Source organism: Neovison vison, chromosome 9 (genome assembly GCF_020171115.1).
Source record: "Neovison vison isolate M4711 chromosome 9, ASM_NN_V1, whole genome shotgun sequence".
Taxonomy (NCBI): domain Eukaryota; kingdom Metazoa; phylum Chordata; class Mammalia; order Carnivora; family Mustelidae; genus Neogale; species Neogale vison.
In genome coordinates this window covers 75,302,484-75,323,959 of record NC_058099.1, presented here as the reverse complement: position 1 = coordinate 75,323,959, position 21,476 = coordinate 75,302,484, and the positions used below count along the sequence as shown (strand labels likewise).

Sequence of the window (21,476 nt, the reverse complement as noted above, 5' to 3'; positions counted from 1 at the left end):
TTCTAAACTTCTCATTCTACTCGCCATGATCCTTCCTTCAGAATTAATCCTCTCTCTTAAGATACATCCAGTACCCATTCAGATAATTTATTGATGGTTATTATGATTAGTTTTTACTTCCAATAATTATGTTTCACTTCCAAGATTTCCATTTTTTTTTTCAAATCTTCCTGTTCTTGTTCTGTAAATGTTACTTCCTTCCTCATGTCTTTCAGCAGTTAGCATATTATTTTTGAGTTCTCAGACTGATCTCTACATCCTCAGGGATTCATTCTTTGATTTGTCAAATTTATCAACCTTTTAAAAAGATAATACACTTCTTCACGTGTGTAGAACATTTTAAAGAGCTGTTCTTGCCTGGTTCTCCTTCAGAGGTGTCCTTAACTTTTCACATGATCTAGATTTGCCTCAGCTCTGGTCCCAACAGGCTTCACGGGTCCAAACCTGGTTGGTCTTATAGAAGCAGATCAATCTGAATCTTATTCCCCATAATAATGGTTTAATTTTGGATTTTACATCAATATTGTATAGACTTGGTTCCTATGTCCCATCTGCTTCTTTACTTTTCACATATAAGTTCAAAAACAAAACCCATGTCCAAAGTATTTTAATAAACAACATATTTCATTTAAGAAGAAGCCGCATTTTGGGGGGGTAATCAACCTGAGGGTAAATGAATAAAGACCTACAAACTACAGGGGGGCAAATGACACCAGGCATCTGCTGGCTGTCCACAAATCTCTTCTCACTGTCGTATTTTATGTCTATGAATGGATCTTTAGTACCGTGCTTCCATGACGTGAGCCCCTTGTAGTATCTCCATTCCAGATCCCTTAGATCCATGAATTGTTTCTCTGCAAAGAATCACATTTTCAAAGAATTACATGAAGGTGTTATTTAACCTTCAGTTATTCAGAGATGCTTCTTGGACAGAATGAAACTTTGATGAACTTGAATCTCTCCCTTTTGGTAGAAAGCTGTTTCTAGAGCTTTACAAATGAAGCAGGCACCTATGGTGTTCATCTGTCTAAAACCCTCCTCCAAATGGGGAGCTGGGTGGGCCTGGCTAACTGGGCTGGAGCAGACACTAGCAGGTGGAGGAGTTTCATTCAGTGCCTGGATAATAATGGACAAATGGAGAGATCTACAGAGCACTGAGATCAAGAGATCGAGAGAGAGGAGAAAAGGATCCTGATGAGTGTTTAAAACAAGGACAAAGATTCATCAGAAGTCCATAGGTTGTTAGTGTCATTTCTTCCAAGATGCTGGTTTAAGCCCTGGGTATAAAGGGCCGTGGCTAGCTACTCTTTCAGGACCCACCAACTTGGGGCATCGCTAGTAATTATAATCCCTTCAAGAAGCCAATGAACCATGGAAAGTCAGGCCAAGATACACTGCATATTCTCTTACTCAGCTGTCATTTCTCTTTCCCTTCCTTTCAGTTTCTTTAATGACTAAACAAAATGTAAACCATCTCCCTCCCCAAAAAAGAACAGCAACAAAAAAAGAGCAAGGCGTGAGGTAGAGACTTGAGTGTAAAACCAGAGGCCCAAGAGTCAAGGAGTTTGAGGAACAGAAGGTGAATAATGGATACAGCAAACAAGCAGGAGGGCTGGTTTAATTCTCTCTTATCATTCTCCCTGTATGGTGATACTTGAGCAGATCCGCTATGGTCCAGAGATGTTCCCTGCACCAATCAGACTTCCAACCCTGTCCTGGAAGGGCCCAAGTTTCAGTATACATTCTGTAAGTGCTTCAAGTAGGAGACTGGGGCCAGGGACTGTCCCCTGAGTTCCTACCTTCCCTAGGGGAACAGATACTGCAGCAAGCTTTTGGTGTCGAACACTGGTGGTCAACAATGTCTCCCTAAGGGCAATTACCAAGTGTCAGGAATTTGACAAGATTTTAGCAGACTTGGCATTGAGAGATCTAGTTACAGAAGGAACAGAAGGATGAATTTAACAAGAGATGCCCACAAAACTGATGACTTTGATTACTACAGAGCTTTATGCTGTGATCTGTGGTAAACACTATAGATAGTTGGCTCACTGCATACCCACTGCAGTCCTCTTCTGTCTTCCTCTACCATAGAGGATGAAAAGCTAAGATCTCTATTCGCCACCCAGCAGTAAGGGGCGGCTCTTGGACACAGTTCTGACCAATGAGGTGTAGGGAGAAGTCACTGGAGGAGTGTTCTGAGGAAGTTTGGCTTCCCTATTAAAAGAGGACACAAAGAGCCAATGTGGCCCTTCTTCTTAGCCCCCTTTTGCTGCCTGGAATGTGGCCATAGTAACTGGAGGTGAAGGAAGTATCTTTTGACCATGAAGACAAAAGCCGTACACAAAAAGCCGGTGGAGCCTGGGTCCTTGACAAGAGCAAAAGCATTTCTCCAACATTTGTCTGTCTGCCTCCAGACTTCTAAGTACATAAGAAAAATTATCTTTATTTGGTTTCTCTGTCATTTTTGGTCAAACACATTCCTAACCTACATAGTCCCACAGTATTCAGCCTGAGCAAGAGGAGCTGATATGATAGAAGGACAAAATGGTAGCACCCATTCTCTTTTCCTTCCCCAGTGCTTGATGCTCGTAAGGATATGTTCTATAATATTCTTTGGTATACCAATATCCCTAAAGTCCATGTGGCTGAGAATACTTTAGGGACTGGCTGGCTGATAAAATGATAGTAAAGCGGATAATATAGGAGAGTAAAAGATGAATTGTTGCAATACCAATTAAACCTAAGAGATTACTGGATGGTCTCCATATGGATGCCTACACCTGGCTTCCTGCATATTCCTTGAATAGACAGGATGTGTACTTGAAATTCTGCCTATAGGATCTGAGGAAATGAGGTCATGAAGACAGAGAAGAAACCCCAACAGAGTCTGGAAGGCCACAAGAGAGACCTCTAGAAGTTATGTAGCAAGAAGACAAGCCATACATTGGTAATAAAGGGCAATTTGGCTCCGTCGATGGCAAAACCATAAACATCCCTATCAGATATCCAAAGCCCTCAGCACTTTTTCAATAGGCTCTTTGGCAGGACTAATTAATTCCTAATATTTTCCATACTTTTTCCTTTCTGGTTCCAGACTTTACCTCATGCACTTCTGTGGATTAGCGAGGCCATTCCTACAATTGCCCTGATTTCTACTCCTGCTTGAGCTCCAGAACACACAAAGTATGACTCTATCAAAGGATCTGAAACCTGCATTAGACTCTGTCAAGACATCAGTGTGGGGAGTTATAGCAAAGACTGTTCTGACATCTTGGACCAAATAGGAGCAGAGTAATCAATCTATGCCTTTGAATTTGTTCCTCTGACTCTCCCACTACTTTTAGTATAAAAATGGTGCTGTCAAAATATTTGCTGTGCAAATGGTTTTATCTTGAGTCAAGAACCTACTTCAGGAAGGTTCAAATATTTCATATAATTGACTTAATCTATTTTTTACAGCTACCTAGAATGACAAATTATTACCTCCCTCAAGTTAAGGAAAATGAAGACCTTATAAGACACCCCCTTCTCATTGAAACTCACCATCATATATTTTATATATTTTCAACTTTTTCTAAATAGTTTTTTTTTTTTTTAAAGAACATCTTCCTATTAAAGTGTCAGAAATGAAGGGAGGAGTTTCCTCTCGTTGTTTGTAGAGATGTCTCAATAATGAAAGGGTAGGAGTTCCCGAAAAAATATCTAAAAATACCCCCTCTCAATTGCACTAAAGCCAAGATACTTTAGAAAAATAAGCCATTATTCAGTAAACAATTGGCTAAGTTCATAATAGTTATGGGTGACTTAGAGTCCAGGTTTAACTAGCTAATATTAGAAAAGTGACTTTAAGTATCACACCCAAAATACACCTTTGTGAGACTGGAATGTTCCAGTCTCTTTTCTCTACTTCCCATTGGCACTGTAGGCAGCAGGCACATCAGCCACGAGTCCCAGAACTGCAAGATTCCCATAGGTCACCATTTGACTATTCCAGCTCTCATAACCTAAGTAAATGTTGCAATAAGATTTCCACGAATTTCCCCCCACATAGCCTCATCTGTTTAGATTACCTGGATTAACTAAGAAGTACTTAGCAATTCTGTCTGCAAAGACAAAATTTTCTGGCCTGATCCTGGAAATGCCCAGCATGCCTAATGTGTTGGCACCCTGAGTCTTCTCCTTTACGGGGACAGGGACTGGTGATGAGGATTTGGAGTGTTCGATGAGAATCTCATAGGGAAAAGTGTGTGCGGGAGGAGGAATCCCATGCCGGAAGAGCCTCTGCTGGGATTTGGTGAGTCTCTCTACCGGAGACAGCGAGGGTGTCAACAAGCTTCGGTACAGGATTTCGGTCATAGAGTCTGGTTTCTCCTCCTCTCTTCTCACCACCTTGCACACGAAAAGAGGCTGGGCGTCTCCTTCCCTCACGTCGTCGGTTCCACTAACTGACATGGCATTCAGGTTTTGACTAAGCATTTTCTGTGCTTTGTTCGGTGAAATACTGTGAGTTTTGGGGAGATTTGATTTCTTGCTCTCCTTAATAAAGTCCTCGACAGAAGCATACAATTCTGGCAGCTGCGGGAGGGAAAAAGGCGGGAAGTCAGGAGACTGGATGAAAATGTAACCGGTAGACTCACAAACACTGGAACAAAAGGATACCAAGGAACCATGAAAACAGAAGCATTTGTCTTTGGAAGGTATCTCTGCCTAATGAACCTGAGTTAAGAGTGGCAATGTCAAATCTCATAGTCATTCCCAGAAAGGGGTATTATTAGACGCATCACTTAAACCATGAAACGGCCCGTTAGACTTGGATGGGAAAGTCTGTAAGATCTTCCCAACGTAAAGTATGATGGGCTGCCATGGAGAGAGAGAGCAAGAGAGCGAGCTGTGGAGGCTTACGGCCTTTGTTTGGAGTAAGGCTTTGTTTCTTTCTTTTTCTTTTTCTTTCTTCCTTTCTTTTTCTTTTTTTATTAAGGCTACATTTCTTCTGAGGAAAAAAGAGAGCCAGATAATACAGATATCAAAGCTTCATCCCAGTGTCCAAAGGGCTCAGAATGTTCCGGAATGCAATGCAAAGGAAGCTCTAACAGTCCCTATTCATTGGGATAGTTTACCAAAGCAAAGAGTTAACTTGGCGGAGTGTTTAGGAATAGTTGTTGGCAGAGAAAACAATAAAGAATTCCTTAGAATACCTTCCTTATCCAAAATCCTATACTGAAGGAATAAAATCTCATTTTCTCCGGCACCTTGCCTACCAACTCCGATATTCCTAAGGAAGTTCTTGGGCCATTCAACTGGAAGACCAGAAAGGCCAAAGTGAGAGCCCAAATTTGGGTCATCAGCCCAGGGCACTTTCCCTTCACTCCTAGGCCGTTCTGTGCCAGAGCAACAAATACCAAGTGGGCCCAGGTGGGAGAATGGCCTTTCAAAGGACGGCCCTTATCGTGGAGCTTAGCTCTCACACGCACCTGCCCTGGAAACGCTGCATTTCACTGTAACCAAAGAGCATCAGTCTGTCGATGAAGGGGAATGTCTGTATTCCCTGCCCCCCCCCCACCGGAACATCACCAGGGATTGCGGTAGCTCAAACTGTTACAATTTTTTTTTTCCCAAACTGTCACAATTTTTGAATATCGTTTGCCCTGTGGAGTCCTGCAGAATTATAAGCACCTACCGAACACCCGGGAGACTCCGCCGCCGCCCCGCCTTCCTCCGGACTGGTGTCATTACTAAGAAACATCGTGAGGGGACTTTGTCCTCTGATTCCTGAGAAAGCAGTAGAAGAGGGGACAGAGTGAAAGATGAACGATCCAGCCAAGTACAGGGCAGGAGGGTGGGGCATGGATAACGCTTTTTACGTGCCCAGAACTTTGTAAGTGGGACACTTGTTAAAATTTTATACCATTTTAAGTTTTCTTTTGATCTCTTCTTACCATAGGTCTATCAAATGACTACATGCCAACCAAATATTTTCTCTGAAACAAATTCGTATATGACCTATATGCTCTGGCATTTAATACTAATTAAAAGAATCCGGGGCTCCTGGGTGGCTCAGTGGGTTAAGCCTCTGCCTTTGGCTCAGGTCATGATCTCAGGGTCCTGGGATCGAGTCCCGCATCGGGCTCTCCGCTCAGCTCTCTGCTCTCTCTCTCTCTGCCTGCCTCTCTGCCTGCTTGTGATCTGTCTGTCAAATAAATAAATAAAATCTTTAAAAATAAATAAATAAAACAAAATGAATGCTATTCATGGATGACAAGTAATGAAGTTCTGATATATGCTATAGCATGATAAACCTTGAAAAATTAGGCTAAGTGAAATAAGCAATTCACCAAAGGCCACATGTTGTATGATTGCATTGACATAAAATTTATAAAATAGGCAAATCCATAGAGACAGGAAGTACATTAACAGGAACTAGCTTAAGGCTGGGGGGCATGCAGGAATGGGGAACTGCTAATCAATCTGGGTTTTTTTGGGGGGTTGATAAAAATTCTAAAATTGATTGGGTGATGGTTGCACAACTCTCTGAATATACTTAAAATTATTGAACTGTGCTCTTTGAAAGAATTTAATGGTGTGTGAATTGTTTGTTAATAAGACTGTTAAAAATGATTTGGAGAGAAAATGATAGTTATGAAAGATAGACTAAGGAGATGCAAAATATTGAACTGGTTACCCCATAAGAAAAAACCCTAAATCATAGAATAGAAAAATATTTAAAATTAAAATTCAGGAAGATTTTCCTGGAATTAAGGATTTGAATCTGTCTATTAAAATATCAGAATGGATGGGGCGCCTGGGTGGCTAAGTGGGTTAAGCCTCTGCCTTCAGCTCAGGTCATGATCTCAGGGTCCTGGGATCGATCCCCACATCCAGGTCTCAGTACAGCAGGGAGCCTGCTTCCCCCTCTCTCTCTGCCTGCCTCTGCCTACTTGTGACCTCTCTCTGTCAAATAAATAAATGAAATCTTTAAAAAAAATAAAAACAAAAAAATATATTAGAATGGCTAGCACTAAAACATATTCTAGTAAAGTAATTGAGTTTCAGGAAAAAAAGAAAAGAAGCCTTAGTTTTATCTATAGCAACAGTCAGACAAAAACACACACACACAAAAACAACGTTTGAGCCAAGGATTTTTTTCTATTTATCCAAGCTATGTTTGAAAGAATAAAAGCCTGGGGCTCCTGGGTGGCTCAGCGGGTTAAAGCCTCTGCCTTCAGCTCAGGTCATGATCTCAGGGTCCTGGGATCGAGCCTCACACTGGGCTCTCTGCTCAGGGGGGAGCCTGTTCCCCCCTCCTCTGCCTGCCTCTGCCTACTTGTGATCTCTCTCTCTGTCACATAAATAAATAAAATCTTTAAAGAAAAAGAAAAAGAAAAAGAAAAGAAAGAATAAAAGCTCAAGAAAAAATGTTGATCTTGCAAGAACTCAGGAAATATTGTTCCCATGAGTCCTTCTTGAGAGAACTATCAGTTGACTGATGGACTTCAAGCAGCCAAGAGAAGAATGGACTTCAGAAGTAAAGAATCTTCTAGCAGTAGGGCAAGGTTGCTTGTGAGGGAAAACTACAAATGCATATAGTCTCTGAACCTAGGATTCCTACTCCTAAATATCTATTCTTACATTTGAAAAACCTTTCCATAGATGCCAATGAAACATAACTGAGGTTATTCACGGCAACAACTTTGTTTGTAACAGCAACAGACTGAAAACAACTTCAGCATCCTAAATGAATGAGAGGTCAAACAAACCCAATGCCCAACCACAGTATTAAGGATAAGTTGTGCTTTTTCATTTTACAGTGGACTACTCTTCAGCATAGGATTCTGTACTTTATGTTACAATGTATGTAACACTCAAATATAAGCAAACAATCTATAAGGTTAGGAGTCAGGATAGCGTTTACCTTGGGAGGGGTCCGTACTGGAACATGAGAGTTCCACAGCTCTGGTAATATTTTGTTTACTTGATCTGAATGCTACTTGTGTGTAACTGATAGAAATCCACTGAGCTTTGCCTTTATAATCCGTGAACATTTTCATATGTGTCTCAGACATCCGGGCACCTGGCTGGCTCAGTCAGAATACCGTGTGACTCTTGATCTCAGGATCATGTGTTCAAGCCCCAGTTTGCACACACAGATTATTTAAATAAATAAAAAATTTAAAAAAATATATTAACAGAAAATTTACCTAAGATGGAGAAAAACAATTTCCAGGGAAATACTGAATGATACTGAACGATTAATGATAGTGGAAAGTGTAAGGGCCTATTTAGCCAGAGCGACTCCACCTTGGTTAAAAGCCATTTTGTTGTTTGTGCAGTAAAACTTAAACTGACCCTGCCCCCTTCCCCCCAGAGGAACTTACTGAGAAGCAAGTCTGGGAAACCAGTAAAATATGGTCAGCTAGTTCCTAATAACAGAGCCCAGAATACAAGGCCAGGTCAGCCAGTTCCTGATAACAGAGCCCAGAATACAAGGACGAGTCGGGCCAGGTGGAGACATCCAATCAGTAAGAAACACACATACTTTTCCCTAACCACCAAAGAATGTAGCGCCAACCTTGAGCACTAATTGTGACCAGAGAAATAGGTTGGGTCAAACAGCTACTATAGGGTAAATTGTAATTCAATTGGCCACCTGCGTGTGACCTAACATGACTACAATCTCATTGGCCACCTATGTGTGGCCAGACTTTTGCTCTATAAAAGGTAGTCTGTAAGATGGGGAGGGGTCGCCCTCTTCGGAGGCGGCCCTGACCGGTCAGTTCTTGAGCCTGTAAGCTGGGGGTGGTCGCTCTCTTCAGAGATGGCCCTGACTGGTCAGTCTGACTTCTAATGCTTAGCGTAGAATAGAGCTTTGTATAACTTTGACCTCGTTTCAGTCTTGTTCCCCTGATCAATCAGTCTAACTTCTTTTTTTTTTTTTTAAGATTTTATTTATTTATTTGACAGACAGAGATCACAAGTAGGCAGAGAGGCAGGCAGAGAGAGAGGAGGAAGCAGACTCCCCGCGGAGCAGAGAGCCCGATGCGGGACTCCATCCCAGGACCCTGGGATCATGACCTGAGCCAAAGGCAGAGGCCCTAACCCACTGAGCCACCCAGGTGCCCCAATCAGTCTAACGTCTAATGCTTAGCATAGAATAGAGCTTTGCATAACTGACTTTGTTTCAGTCTCATTCCCCTGCCAGATCAGTCTAACTTCTAATACTTATCATAAAATAAAGCTTTAAATAACTTTCACTTTGTCTCAGTCTCGTTTCGTTTAATAACGGACCTAACAGAAAGGATCCAGTATGCTAAATAGATGTCACAACATAGGACAAAAACACACTGGAGGAGAAGTATAAAACAAGTAAAATCTAGGTTAAGGATATTCTAAGACAAAGCATGGAACCACGGTTGACAATCGTGTAACTGTTTCATTGGAATTTATGATATTTTTCTACTTTTCCTTCAATTTTTAAATTAAGTTCTTATCTCCACATTTTTTGCAATTCTACTTTTGTTTGCAATTTGTCATAATAATTTTGAAATGCTTAGTTTATGGATAAATTACTCAAAAAAACAAGACAATTTTATAATCAAAATTCTCCATGCTCTCAGTAATTGTTGAATCACTATATTGTACACTCTACATTAACAATATGGGAATTAAAATAAAAAGCTTAATAAAAAAAATCTTTAAAAAAATTCTCCATGCGCTGAGAGAAAATAAAATATGGGTTCTATGAAAAAGAAGGGATAAGACAATAGAATATATTGGGGGGAAAAAAAGAACAAAGGCTTTAGGGCTGCATAGAAGATGATAATTATAAAAAAAATAGTAAAGAACCAACATACATATACTTGCTCCTACTAAAGAAGAAAACAGAACAAAATATTAAAAGGTATAATTTTTTAACTTTGCTAAATGAAAGGCCCATGATAATTATCGTAACTGAAAAAGTAGTAAGAATGACAGACATGGAACCACATAATGTCAAGGAAAATAATAACTGCAAATAGATACAGTGTTTACAATGTGTCAGATACCGCTCTGAGTTCTTTAATGTATTAACTAACTTGATATTCATGAAAATGACTAGATGCTATTATCAGCCCCACCTTACAAACTGGGGATGGAGGTATAGGTAAGTTAAGAATACAGTTAAGACTCCAAAATGGCAAAGATAAAAACATTAAAATTATTTCATGTTGATGAGCTGTTTGGAAAAGAGGCAAGCTTATAGAACACCTGGAAGAATACAGCCTTCTTGGCAATATGGCAATATCTATTAACATTCAAAAAAAAATGTTTTTTTATGACTCTACAGTTGAGTTTCTTGAAATTTTTCCTGCAAAAATTGTTGGCCAAGTTTATAAATTATGAACCAAGCTCTTCATGCTACATTGTTTATAATAACAAGAAATAAAAAGAATTAAGATAATGGGCAGAAGAAAATCAGAGGTAAGGCAGACAAATGCAGAGAAAGTGGGGCCCATCTCTCCTTTAAACTATCACAATGATGTACCTCCTGCATTATAGTTATGTTTGCCCAAAATTTCCCCTTTGCTTATGATCATTTATATTTGGGTTTCTGTCCTCCCCAGCCCAATTCTGGTAAATATATTTGATGTATAAAGAGATTTTTAAACCATTAAGAAAAAGATAAACAACTCATTAGGAAAAAAAAATAGAAAAATAGTCGAAGGGCTTGGAAGAGGAAATTCTCATTCCGCTCTGGATCCACAAAAAATTCCTGAAGCCATGCATAACCCCCTGATCTCTCCCTTTGTTAGTTGCTTTTGGCCTAGAAAAGCTCTTTGAGAGACCCATGATAAAGTGGAACAGAAGGCTATAGCCATAAACGGATCACCAGCAAAAGGAGTAATGCATAGCTCTGATAAAAAGAAAGACAAGGGATGGTTCCAAAGAATTTCAGTGTTTTTAAAATGGACCTGAATAGAGGCACCTGGGCGGCTCAGTCCTTAAGTCTGCCTTCCTGTCAGGTCTGGATCCCAGGGTCCTGGGATGAAGACCCTTAGCAGGCTCCCTGCTCAGCAGGAGTCTGCTTGTCCCTCTGCCCTTCAACCAGCTTGTGCTCTCTCTCTTTCTCTCTCCCTCTCAAATAAAAAAATAAAAATAAAAATAAACAAGCAAACAAACAAACAAATAAATAAAATCTTTCTAAATAAATAAATAAATAAGTAAATCCAACGAGAAGCCCTAAAATCAGACTCCAGGGATGGTTGAACCACTCTGTAAATGTATTAAAAGTCAGTTGACTTGTGTGCTAAAAGGAGTAAATCTTATTGTAAGTAAATTATACCCCAATAAAACTGTCTTAAAAAAGGAAACAAATGAAAAGACAGAGCTCCCCAAATGGGTCAATTATACTGTGATCTGCTTGGAGAGAAACTGTTTAACAGAGGGGCAGTGGTCCGTGGGCTGCATATTAAAGGCAACCTGGGTGGTTAGAAATTTACGGCAGTATTTGGGCTCAGCATCTGTGATGATGGAGCAGTTCAGTGCCCTGAGCTGTGTGCTAGAGGGAGCAGAGGTTCCGGGGCATGCAGACTGGGGGTACTGACTGTTGGTAATGACTGTGAACGCTAGCCAGAGTGTTTGGTGAACACTCACTATGCGTGCCAGACATGGTTCTAAGAGCATAAATGAATTTTTCCATATAATCCTCTCAACAGCTGTCGGACATAAGCACAATTATGATCTCCATTTTACAGATCTGGAAATCGAGGTATAGAGGGGAGGAGCACTTTGCCCGACATAACAGGGCTAAGTAGTAGTAAATCTGGGTTAAACCGCAGCCCTACTTCAGAACTTAGGAATATTTAAAAGAAATTTTTTTTTTTTTTTTTTTTTTAAGTATATTCTATCTCCCAATGTGGGGCTCAAACTCATGACTCGGAGATCAAGAGTTGCCTGCTCTACCCACTAAGCCAGCCAGGAGCCCCCAAGAACTCAGATTTTTTTTTTTTTTATGCTACTTATATTATGCTATCGTGCATACATATGATCTTGTCACACATGCAGTTTTCAGTGTGTTTTTTTAAAGGATTTTTATTTATTTATTTGACAGAGGGAGAGAGAGGGGGAAGCAGGCTCCCTGCTGAGCAGAGCCCGATGCGGGGCTAGACACAGGACCCTGAGATCATGACCTGAGCTGAAGGCAGAGGCTTAACCTACTGAGCCACCCAGGCTTCCCTTTCAGTGTGTTTTTATTTGCATTTCCTTTTGCTCCTTCCCCCTTCCCTACCTTCTTTCATTAACTCCTTCATCAGGGAAACTTATAATTAAATTTATTTTCTCTGTATTTCTATATCATATATTGCCATATATGCATAGTCATAAGTATCAAAGATCCACAGAACTGAGATCACATTTTGCATCTTGTTCTTTCACTAATGATTTCTCATGAAAAGTCCACCAACTCATCTAGTAAGCTTTTGGCCATTATGGTTGTTCCCTTACATACTGCTACAAGAACATGTTCTCATTTCTGCTTCAACCCTAGAATTCAATGTGCGGCCCCCCAGCCTGCCCCCGGCCCTGACAAGCATACCCCCAGGGCCTCCTGCTAGGGAATGGGAAAGATGCCATGAGAAAATTGAGACTCCTTGCTCCAGGTCTGGCGTGGAGCTGACCTGCCTGGGGGGCATCTATCCCTTTTTCTCCAAGTGGGGGAGCCGCATTGAATTCAGGGCAGCTGGTACAGCTTTGTAGGAGGAAGACAACAAGGGACAGAATCTAAGGAGTCAGGACTCCTCTCTTCCTTGTGCCATCCCTGCGGGCTGATTCATAAATACAGTTGACCCTTGAACAACATAAGGATTAGGGGTGCTGACACACCCCAAGATAGAAATCCGTGTGTAATTTGTGAGTCTTGAAAAATTTAACTATTAAGAGCCTACTGTTGATCAAAAGCTTTGTTGAAAACAGTCGATTAACACAGACTTTATATATGTATTATAGACAATATTCTTACAATAAAATAAGCTAGAGAAAAGAAAATCATAAGGAAGAGGAAATATATTTACAGCACTGTATTGTATTTATCAAAAAAACCCTCATTTGCAATGATAAGGATGGAACTGGAGGATATTATGCTAAGCGAAAAAAGTCAGTCAGAGAAAGACAAACACCATAGGATTTTGCTCACAGGTGGAATTTAAGAAGCAAAACAGATGAATACAGGAGAAGGAAAGAAAAATAAAACAAGATGAAAATTGAGAGGAAGGCAAACCATAAGAGACGCTGAACTGTAGGAGACAAACAGGGTTGCTGGAGGGGAGGTGGGCGGGGGGATGGGGTAACTGGGTGATGGACACGAAGGAAGGCCCTCGATGTCATGAGCACTGGGTGTTACCTGCCACTGAGGAATCACTAAATTCTATCCCTGAAACTACTAATATACTCTATGTTATCTAAATTGAATTTAAATAAGAAAATTTGAAAAAAATCCGCATGTAAGGGATCCCACACAATTCAAACCCATGGTGTTGAAGGGTCAACTGCGTAGTGTATTACTAGAAAAGCTGAGGCTAAGGCCAACAGACCAGGGGACAACTGCCACTGAAAAGACAGTTACTCACAGTTCCCAAGAGGGAGCTTGCCTGGGGGACCAGATGGAAAAGCACCAGGGCCCGTCAGGAGGCAGGTCGGGCTAGGAAATGTGAGCCAGAACCCCCGCTGGTTTCTGCAGGAAGGAACTGGTGGGACAGGACCGGGAGGTTTAGAAACCAGTTTGGATTATTTCAGCAGACTCTGGGCCATGGGGGCTGTCCTCTGGTGTCTGACTCCTGGCCCTGGGGAATAGGGCAAGTGGGTAGTGGCTCAGAGGGTGAGAGCCTGATGGAGGAGGTGGTTGGCGTTGGGATTGGTTGGTTTGCATCGGAAAGGCACACTTACAGACAGGCGGTTTACTGTCTCAAGGAATCAGCTCACCCTGGGAGGGTCAGTCCCTGCAGGGCCAGCAAGGCCTGGGATGAGAAAGTGTCAGAAGCCAAGGTTGATACAGGGCTTCACTACAGTAGCATCTTTTGTCCTCTGCAACCTCTCCAACCCAGGGGAGCTGTCTTGTCCTGGAGACATGATTTGTTTCCCTCCTTAGTGTGAACAGAGGGACAAAATCAGGAACAACAATACCCACTTAATAACTTGTAAGGATTATTCTATTATTTGTTTTCATTATCGGCTTCAGTAGTGAGGGTTGAGGAACTTGGATTTCCTTGAAAAACAGTTTTTTAAAAAAATTGTCTAAATAGGCATTTCAATGCTTGTCACTATCAAATACTTGGAGCCAGTCTCCAAGGATGTACTTTCTTTCCATCCCTGTCCTCAAGGACACACTCTCCAGAGCCTACCCAAAGAGTACATGTGTGCACCCTCTCTCTAATTAAAAAGTAAACAAATAAAATCTTAAAAAATAAAAAATAGAAGTCTTAAAGTAAGAAATACTACTTTATCTTAGTCCCACAAGTCTGTTTTTTTTTGCCCAGAGAAGCTGATGACGCCATCCCGCCACTAGGTGGCGCTCACTGGAAGTTTGCGTCCATTCCTTCTTCCTTTCTCTGTCTCAATCCTCTCTCCATCCCTCCTTCCTTCTTGACTGGGTGTTTGGCTGTAAGATAGCACCAGTCCAACACTTAGAGTTCCTATGGTCTGCTGGACTAGGCTTTAGGAATACAAAGGTAAAAGGAATGCAAATAATGAGGAAAAATTTCTAAAACATTTACAAATAACTCATTGAACACCTACCTGGTTCTCAAGCAGGCACAGCTTTGGCCCTGGGGACAGAGACACGGACAAGCAAAAGAAACAATTCTGCTCTTGCGGAGCTCACATTGCCAGCAAGGGGTGGCACACAGAAAATCATCTAGCTAATAAATGAGTTAGTAAGTTTGAAAGTCAGAGGGCTCTTAGAGGAAGTAAAATATAAAAGGGCCAAAAGGGGAATGGGAGTGCTGGGGGCCGGATGTAACTTTAAATAGGGTGGTCAGGATAGACCTCAATGGAAAGGTGACATCTGAGAGAGACTTGTAGGAGGTGTGAGCCCTGAGCATATCTGGAGGGGAGAAGCTTCCAGGAGGAGACCAGCCAGGGCTAGGGCCATGTGCTTGGCTCACTGGAGGAAGAGCAGGCTTCAAGGGGAGTGGAACACAGGGAGTGGGGGGACAAGGGCACCTGTCACCTGGGGGGCCTTGCAGGCAGACATGGACTTTGGCTTTGCTCAGAGGGCACTGGGGAGCCACTGCAGGCTCTGTGACAGGCTCTGACTTATATTTGTAAAGGAACGCTCTGGCTGCCGTGTGGGGAACCACATTGTTAAAATACGTTCCCTGTATATAAAGCGGATATGTGAGCACAGTTGTCAATTCGTAGCAAATCATCTGGAAGGACATGTACCAATTTCAACAGAAGAGAGGTAATAGGAAGGGGACAGACGGGGAGATTTGCCCTCTACTCTTTATCAATAGTGTGCATTTTGCTTAAAGTTTTTTTTTTTTTAAGTTTTTATTTATTTATTTGACAGACAGAGATCAGACAGAGTAGGCAGAGAGGTAGGCAACGAGAGAGGAGGAAGCAGGCTCCCCGCTGAGCAGAGGGGCCAGGACCCTGGGATTATGACCTGAGCCAAAGGCAGAGGCTTTAACCCACTGAGTCACCCAGGCGCCCCTTGCTTAAAGTTTTTATATGGTAAGCATATATTCCTTTCATAATGTCAAAACAATTCTGTTAGGACATGGCTGACTTCCTGTTTTGAAGAGAAAGAGGCACATATGTGGAAGAGAGATAACCTTATGTCTTCTTGTATCTATATGTGCTCAGTCATGGGATAGGCCCTTCTGAGGATACTGAAACAATATTTGAAAGTTCTTAATTCTCAATTTTTTTTCTTTAATAGAGTGAGAGAGAAAGAGAGAGAAAGGGTGAATGAATCGGGGGAGGGGTAGAAGGGAGAGGGGCAGGGAGAATCTGAAGCAGGCTCCACACCCAGCACGGAGCCTGATGTAGGACTCCATCTCATAACCCTGAGATCATGACCTGAACCAAAACCAAGAGTTGGACGCCTGACTGACTGAGCCACCCAGGCACCCCAAGAATATTTTTTAATATAAAACTGGACATGGAGCGTTTTCTCTCTCCCTCTTGAACCCAATATGACAATAAAGGAGTTAGCTGTTAGAACTGTAAGCTTACTACTACAACAAAACAGCAAAGAAGTGGGCACCTGGGTGGCTCAGTGGGTTAAGCCTCTGCCTTCAGCTCAGGTCATGATCTCAGGGTCCTGGGATCGAGCCCCACATCGGGCTCTCTGCTCAGTGGGAAGCCTGCTTCCCTACCCCACCCCACCCCCCGCTCTCTGCCTGCCTCTCTGCTTACCTGTGATCTCCCTCTGTTAAATAAATAAATAAAATTAAAAAAAAAAAAACAGCAAAGAAAGCACTTAAGAGGGGAGCCACGAAGTGGTCTTATAGAAGGAAGATTTGGTTTTGCGAACACCAGCTGCCCATCACAGGCACCTCAAGGGGAAACGTGCACAGGGCACATCAGGGTGGCAGCAGAAGTTAGGTGTTTGGAGTTCCCTGAGTGCACAGGTCTCCTCGTGGGGAGTGCTGTCCAGGCTCCCCAAGCCTCTATGGCCTTTCACTATACTCCAGCAGAATGACAAGGTCACAGAAACCACCTTCAGCAAGGCTCTTTCCCTGAATTGAACACCTAAGTTCCAGGTTCACTTTCTGGAATGCATCCAGCCCTCAACTCCCTACAACATCCTTAGGTCTTCATACTAATAACCAGTCCTTACACCACATGCCTTGCTTGATAACTACTGTATAGTATCAACTTTACACCTTAACAGCTCTGAAAAGCAGGATGTAAGCTGCAGTCAGTGGTGGTCTCAGAGTTGATGGTGGCCCAGTGGCTGTTGAGACCAAGCCTGGTCAGATGCAGGCTCCAGTGGAAAACAGCCCCATGCACGCCCAGGGCCTCATCTGACCTCTGCTTCTCTGAGTTTCAAGGGTCTCTTTCGGGGGAGTCAGAGACACCGCTGTGACTGCGTCCTGGGTCGCACAGGGTCCACCCCTGCTGGGGCATCAGCTGGGATACGGGGTGGGCCGGAGCAGAGCAGAAGGCCGGAAAAGGTAAGGCACTGCTTCCTATGTGTACGGGCAGTCCTCACGTGTCTGCTGAGCTGTGCTTGTTGCTCACAAGTATGAATGGGGCACTGAAAAGCTAGCAGGAAACTCTACACACACTGATGGGGCTTTAGGCTTTGGGTGGACCATTTTTGGGCAGGATTCTGGAAAGTGAGCATCTTCAGGCCTTTCCTGGGCTGGTAAGCTTCCCCATCCCCTGGTCTGGAGGGTGCTAAGTATCCCATGGTGACAGGGTAAAAGCAGAGCAGGCATAGGGCTAGGGGCCCCTGTATCAGGCATCTACTATACACACATTCGCAGAATCCCTTGTTTTGTTTGGGTCACTGCTGGTTGTATTCCGGTAGGATATGAACACCCGCTACTGGGCCTGGCTCTCCCAGTCTGCAGACCTTGTGTTAACCTCTCCCTGGAGAAATTCTCTGGGTTACAGGCAGAGGCCTGAAGTGGCGGACGGCTTCTGGGGGTCCACCTTCTCATATCGTGCTCAATAACCACCCTCTCCCCCACCGTTCCCATTGCTCTTAGTTCCGGCATGGGTAGTTCAGTGGTAGAATTCTCGCCTGCCCATTGCTCTTAGTTCCAGAAAGAGCTGGTATCTTCTGCAGTGGAGACTTTTGAGCATTCGAGGGCATAAGGGGGCCATCTGGTTCTCAGTTTCCTCCCGTTTGCCAAGCCTTTAGTAACCCCGTGTACCTTCCAACTTCCAAAATGTTACTGATGTTAACACCTCTCCAGATCTTTTGTGCTGTCTTTTTAACAGACATCCTTGTGTTGCAATTTTATTCTAAAGTTGAGGTTTGAACTTACGTGTTTTCTTTTCTTTTCCCTTTTTTGTTTTTTAGATTTTATTTATTTGAGAGAGAGCATGAGCGTGAGAGGGAACACATGAGTGGGGCAGAGGGAGAGGGAGAAGCAGGCTCCCCGCTGAGCAGGGAGCCTGTCGTGGGGCTCAATCCCAGGACCCTAAGATCATGAGTTGAAGGCAGACAATTTACCGACTGAACTACCCAGGTACCCCTGGTGATTTCAGTCCATCATCTTAACATACATCAACGGTCTCCCGCTATCCCCATTTCTTTACAGGGCAGGATGGACATGTGGTGACCACAACTTGTGTGCTGTGTCCACAGTATCTGTCCAAACAGCATCATATCCAAGAATAGCTCCTTGGGAGTGAGACAGTATGTGGGCGGGCAGAGACAGGTTCTTCATTTCTGGAGCAATAGCCCTCTTCCACGGCTCCCTCCACGGCTGCTGCGGTAGGACACCTGGGCATCTATTTCTGTCTATAGCCCACTCATCCCATGGCTTTTCACTGCAAGTTCAGTGAAACAGAACAAAGCACCACTGTGCCTTCCTGTCTTGCGTCTACATACAGCACGTACAAGAGCTGTAGACCAGCTCCCGTCTGCAACCGGAAATGCTTTTGTGGGAGAGTAGATTATTAATCGTTGTGCAGTAAAATCTCCAACGGGGCATCTAGCTGGTTCAGTCAGCAGTCAGCTCTTGAGGTTGTGAGTTCGAACCCCATGCTGGGTATGGAGATTACCTAAATAAATAAACTGACAAAATGAAATTTTTAAAAATCTCTAAAGTGGTGCCTGAGTAGCTTAGTTGGTTAAGCATCTGATTTTTGGTATTGGCCCAGGTCGATTTCAGGGTCTTGAGATCCAGCCCTGCGTCGGGCTCTGTGCTCAGCTGAGTCTGCTTGAGATTTTTTTCTGCCTTTCCTTTGGCCCCTGCCCTCACTCTCATACACATACATTCTCTCTCTCAAATAAATTAATTTTAAAAATCTCTATAAAAGGGGCACCTGGGTGGCTCAGTGGGTTAAGCCTCTGCCTTTGGCTCAGGTCATGATCCCAGGTCCTGGGATCGAGCCCCGCATTGGGCTCTCTGCTTCTCAGGGAGCCTGCTTCCTCCTCTCTCTCTGCCTGCCTCTCTGCCTACTTGTGATCTCTGTCTGTCAAATAAATAAATAAAAATCTTAAAAAAAACTCTATAAAATAAGATCTTTAATGAAACTGTTTGACCACCAGCTCATTTTGTTTCTCATGGAACATAATGTATGTGAGTAACTTTGTGGATTGGTTTATAACGGAATGGTAACATGTACCTATCTGCTTAAGTAAGTAAAGCTTTTGAATAACAGGTTGGCCATTTTTGTCTTTACTCTGTGTTCCGCAATGAATCATTTTGTCCTGGAAAGCAATTTTTTTGTACTTCTTCTGAAAAAGTGCCTTATCGTCACTATCTTTTACTGTTGAAGAACTCAAAAGCTTTGCTGGTACCCTCTGACCAGGTTTTGTGACTTTACTGGGGAAGACCGGGCAAGCAGAAGCTCCAATCTCATTAAATTCAGTTTCCAGATTTTCACTGTGGCATCTCCTATTAAGTTTCTAAGTAAGCTCTACACCCACTGTGGGGCTCAAACCCATGACCAGATGTATGTTTTATTAAGTTTTAATGTTCAACGGCTTTGTGTAAAATCACACCTGCAGACTCACTTGACCCAATAAATCCCGACATTCTAAATCAATCTGGATTCACAGTTTCCTGGGATATTTGAAAGATTTTTCTGATCTCAAGGATATAAAATACTGTTTCCATCACTATTTTATGCTTCAGAGAACACTTCTGAGCCACTAATCCCTTTTTTTAAAAAAGTGAAATGGAATAAAATATAACCCAATAGCAATAATAAAGATTGCAAATTTGAGGGGCACCTGGGTGGCTTAGTCGGTTAATCACCTGCCTTCAGCTCAGGTCACGATCTCTGGTCTTGGGATCAAGCCCTGTATGGGGCTCCCTGCTCTGTGGGCAGCCTGCTTCTCCCTCTCCCACTCCCCCTGCTTGTGTTCTCTCTCTCTCTAATAAATAAATAAAATCTTAAAAAAATAAGATTGCAAATTTGATGCCAGCCAATGGTGTGAAAAATACATTAACCAGGATGAATCTTGTCAAATGAATGTTACTTAAGGCAATCTGATTAACACTGTCCTTACGGAAAATGTTCAACATTTAAATATGGAATTGTCATGGAGCACAAAATAGGGTCTTTGTGAAGTCACTACAAGCTCACATCTCCAATTCAAGATACACATGTGACTACTACTGTGTCATTGCATTTTCCTCTGAAAACTCCAGATGCCTGTGGCCCACCGGAGAGATTATGGGGTTCCACACTTTGGAAATGCTGGTGTAAGTGAGAAGAGGCCCACTTGGGAAGCAGGTGAAAGGCCACAGGGACCCAAGGATCCATCTGGACTTTACTAACTCTCGCATGATTTTCTCACCAAAATGTCCACTGGGCTTTCCTGGTGGATTTCCCTGGATTCCTCAGCCTGGGGATCTGACTGCCCCTGCGAGTCTTGCACAGCATGGTGGCTGGCACAGAGCAGGGACTCAGTTATCACAGGCCTTCTGCTGGGCCTGTCAGAGGAAATGCATAAAACACAAGTGATTACAGAATACAGTGTGCTATTACTGACCATAACTACACAGAACTGGAACTCTGGCTCCATCAGGTTCAGCACCTCAGAGACAGAAAAAGTCTGTGGCCCTGGCCAAGAGCAGAGCAGTAGAGTGGCCTTGTTTACCAACATGTGGCAGGGGAGTAAGGTGAGGACGATGGCTCAGGGAGTACACTGGGGAAGGTGCCAGGCACCATCCCACTGCGGCCCCTGTGCCAAGAGAGCCTATCAGTCTTGGGCAGATACCAGACGCAAAGACCAGAGTGCTTTCTGACATGTGGATTTTATGGCTGTACACAGCCAACTATTAAAAATGACCTTTGGGGCACCTGGGTGGCTCAGTGGGTTAAAGCCTCTGCCTTCGGCTCAGGTCATGATCCCAGGGTCCTGGGATCAAGCCCTGCATCGGGCTTTCTGCTCAGCGGGGAGCCTGCTTCCTCCTCTCTCTCTGCCTGCCTCTTGGCCTACTTGTGATCTCTGTCTGTCAAATAAATAAATAAAATCTTAAAAAAAAAAAAATGACCTTTACTGGGGCTGGCTCAGTTGGAAGAGCGTGTGACTCTTGATCTCAGGGTTGTGAGTTCAAGCCCCACATTGGGTGTAAAGACTACTTAAGTCAACTTAAAAAAATGACTTTATTATTTAAATTTTGGCAAGGAAGGGCGCCTGGGTGGCTCAGTGGGTTAAGCCTCTGCCTTCGACTCAGGTCATGATCCCAGGGGCCTGGGATCAAGTCCCGCACCGGGCTCTCTGCTCAGCAGGGAGCCTGCTTCTCCTCATCTCTCTCTGTCTCTCTGCCTACTTGTGATCTCTCTCTCTGTCAAATAAATAAATAAAA

The 21,476-nt window shown here is 43.1% G+C and overlaps 1 protein-coding gene across 1 annotated transcript in view; it reads right to left on the bottom strand.

Moving 5' to 3' along the window:
• Nucleotides 1-589: 589 nt before the first annotated feature.
• The window catches only part of C9H9orf153 (chromosome 9 C9orf153 homolog), a 29,491-nt gene continuing 8,604 nt past the window's right edge, over nt 590-21,476 (bottom strand). The window contains exons 3-5 of the mRNA XM_044264158.1: nt 5,678-5,769; nt 4,071-4,575; nt 590-854 (exon numbers count right to left, since the gene is read on the bottom strand). Coding sequence (XP_044120093.1) covers nt 625-854; nt 4,071-4,575; nt 5,678-5,769 — 827 coding nt within the window. The 3' untranslated portion in view covers nt 590-624. The remainder of the gene's footprint in view (nt 855-4,070; nt 4,576-5,677; nt 5,770-21,476) is intronic.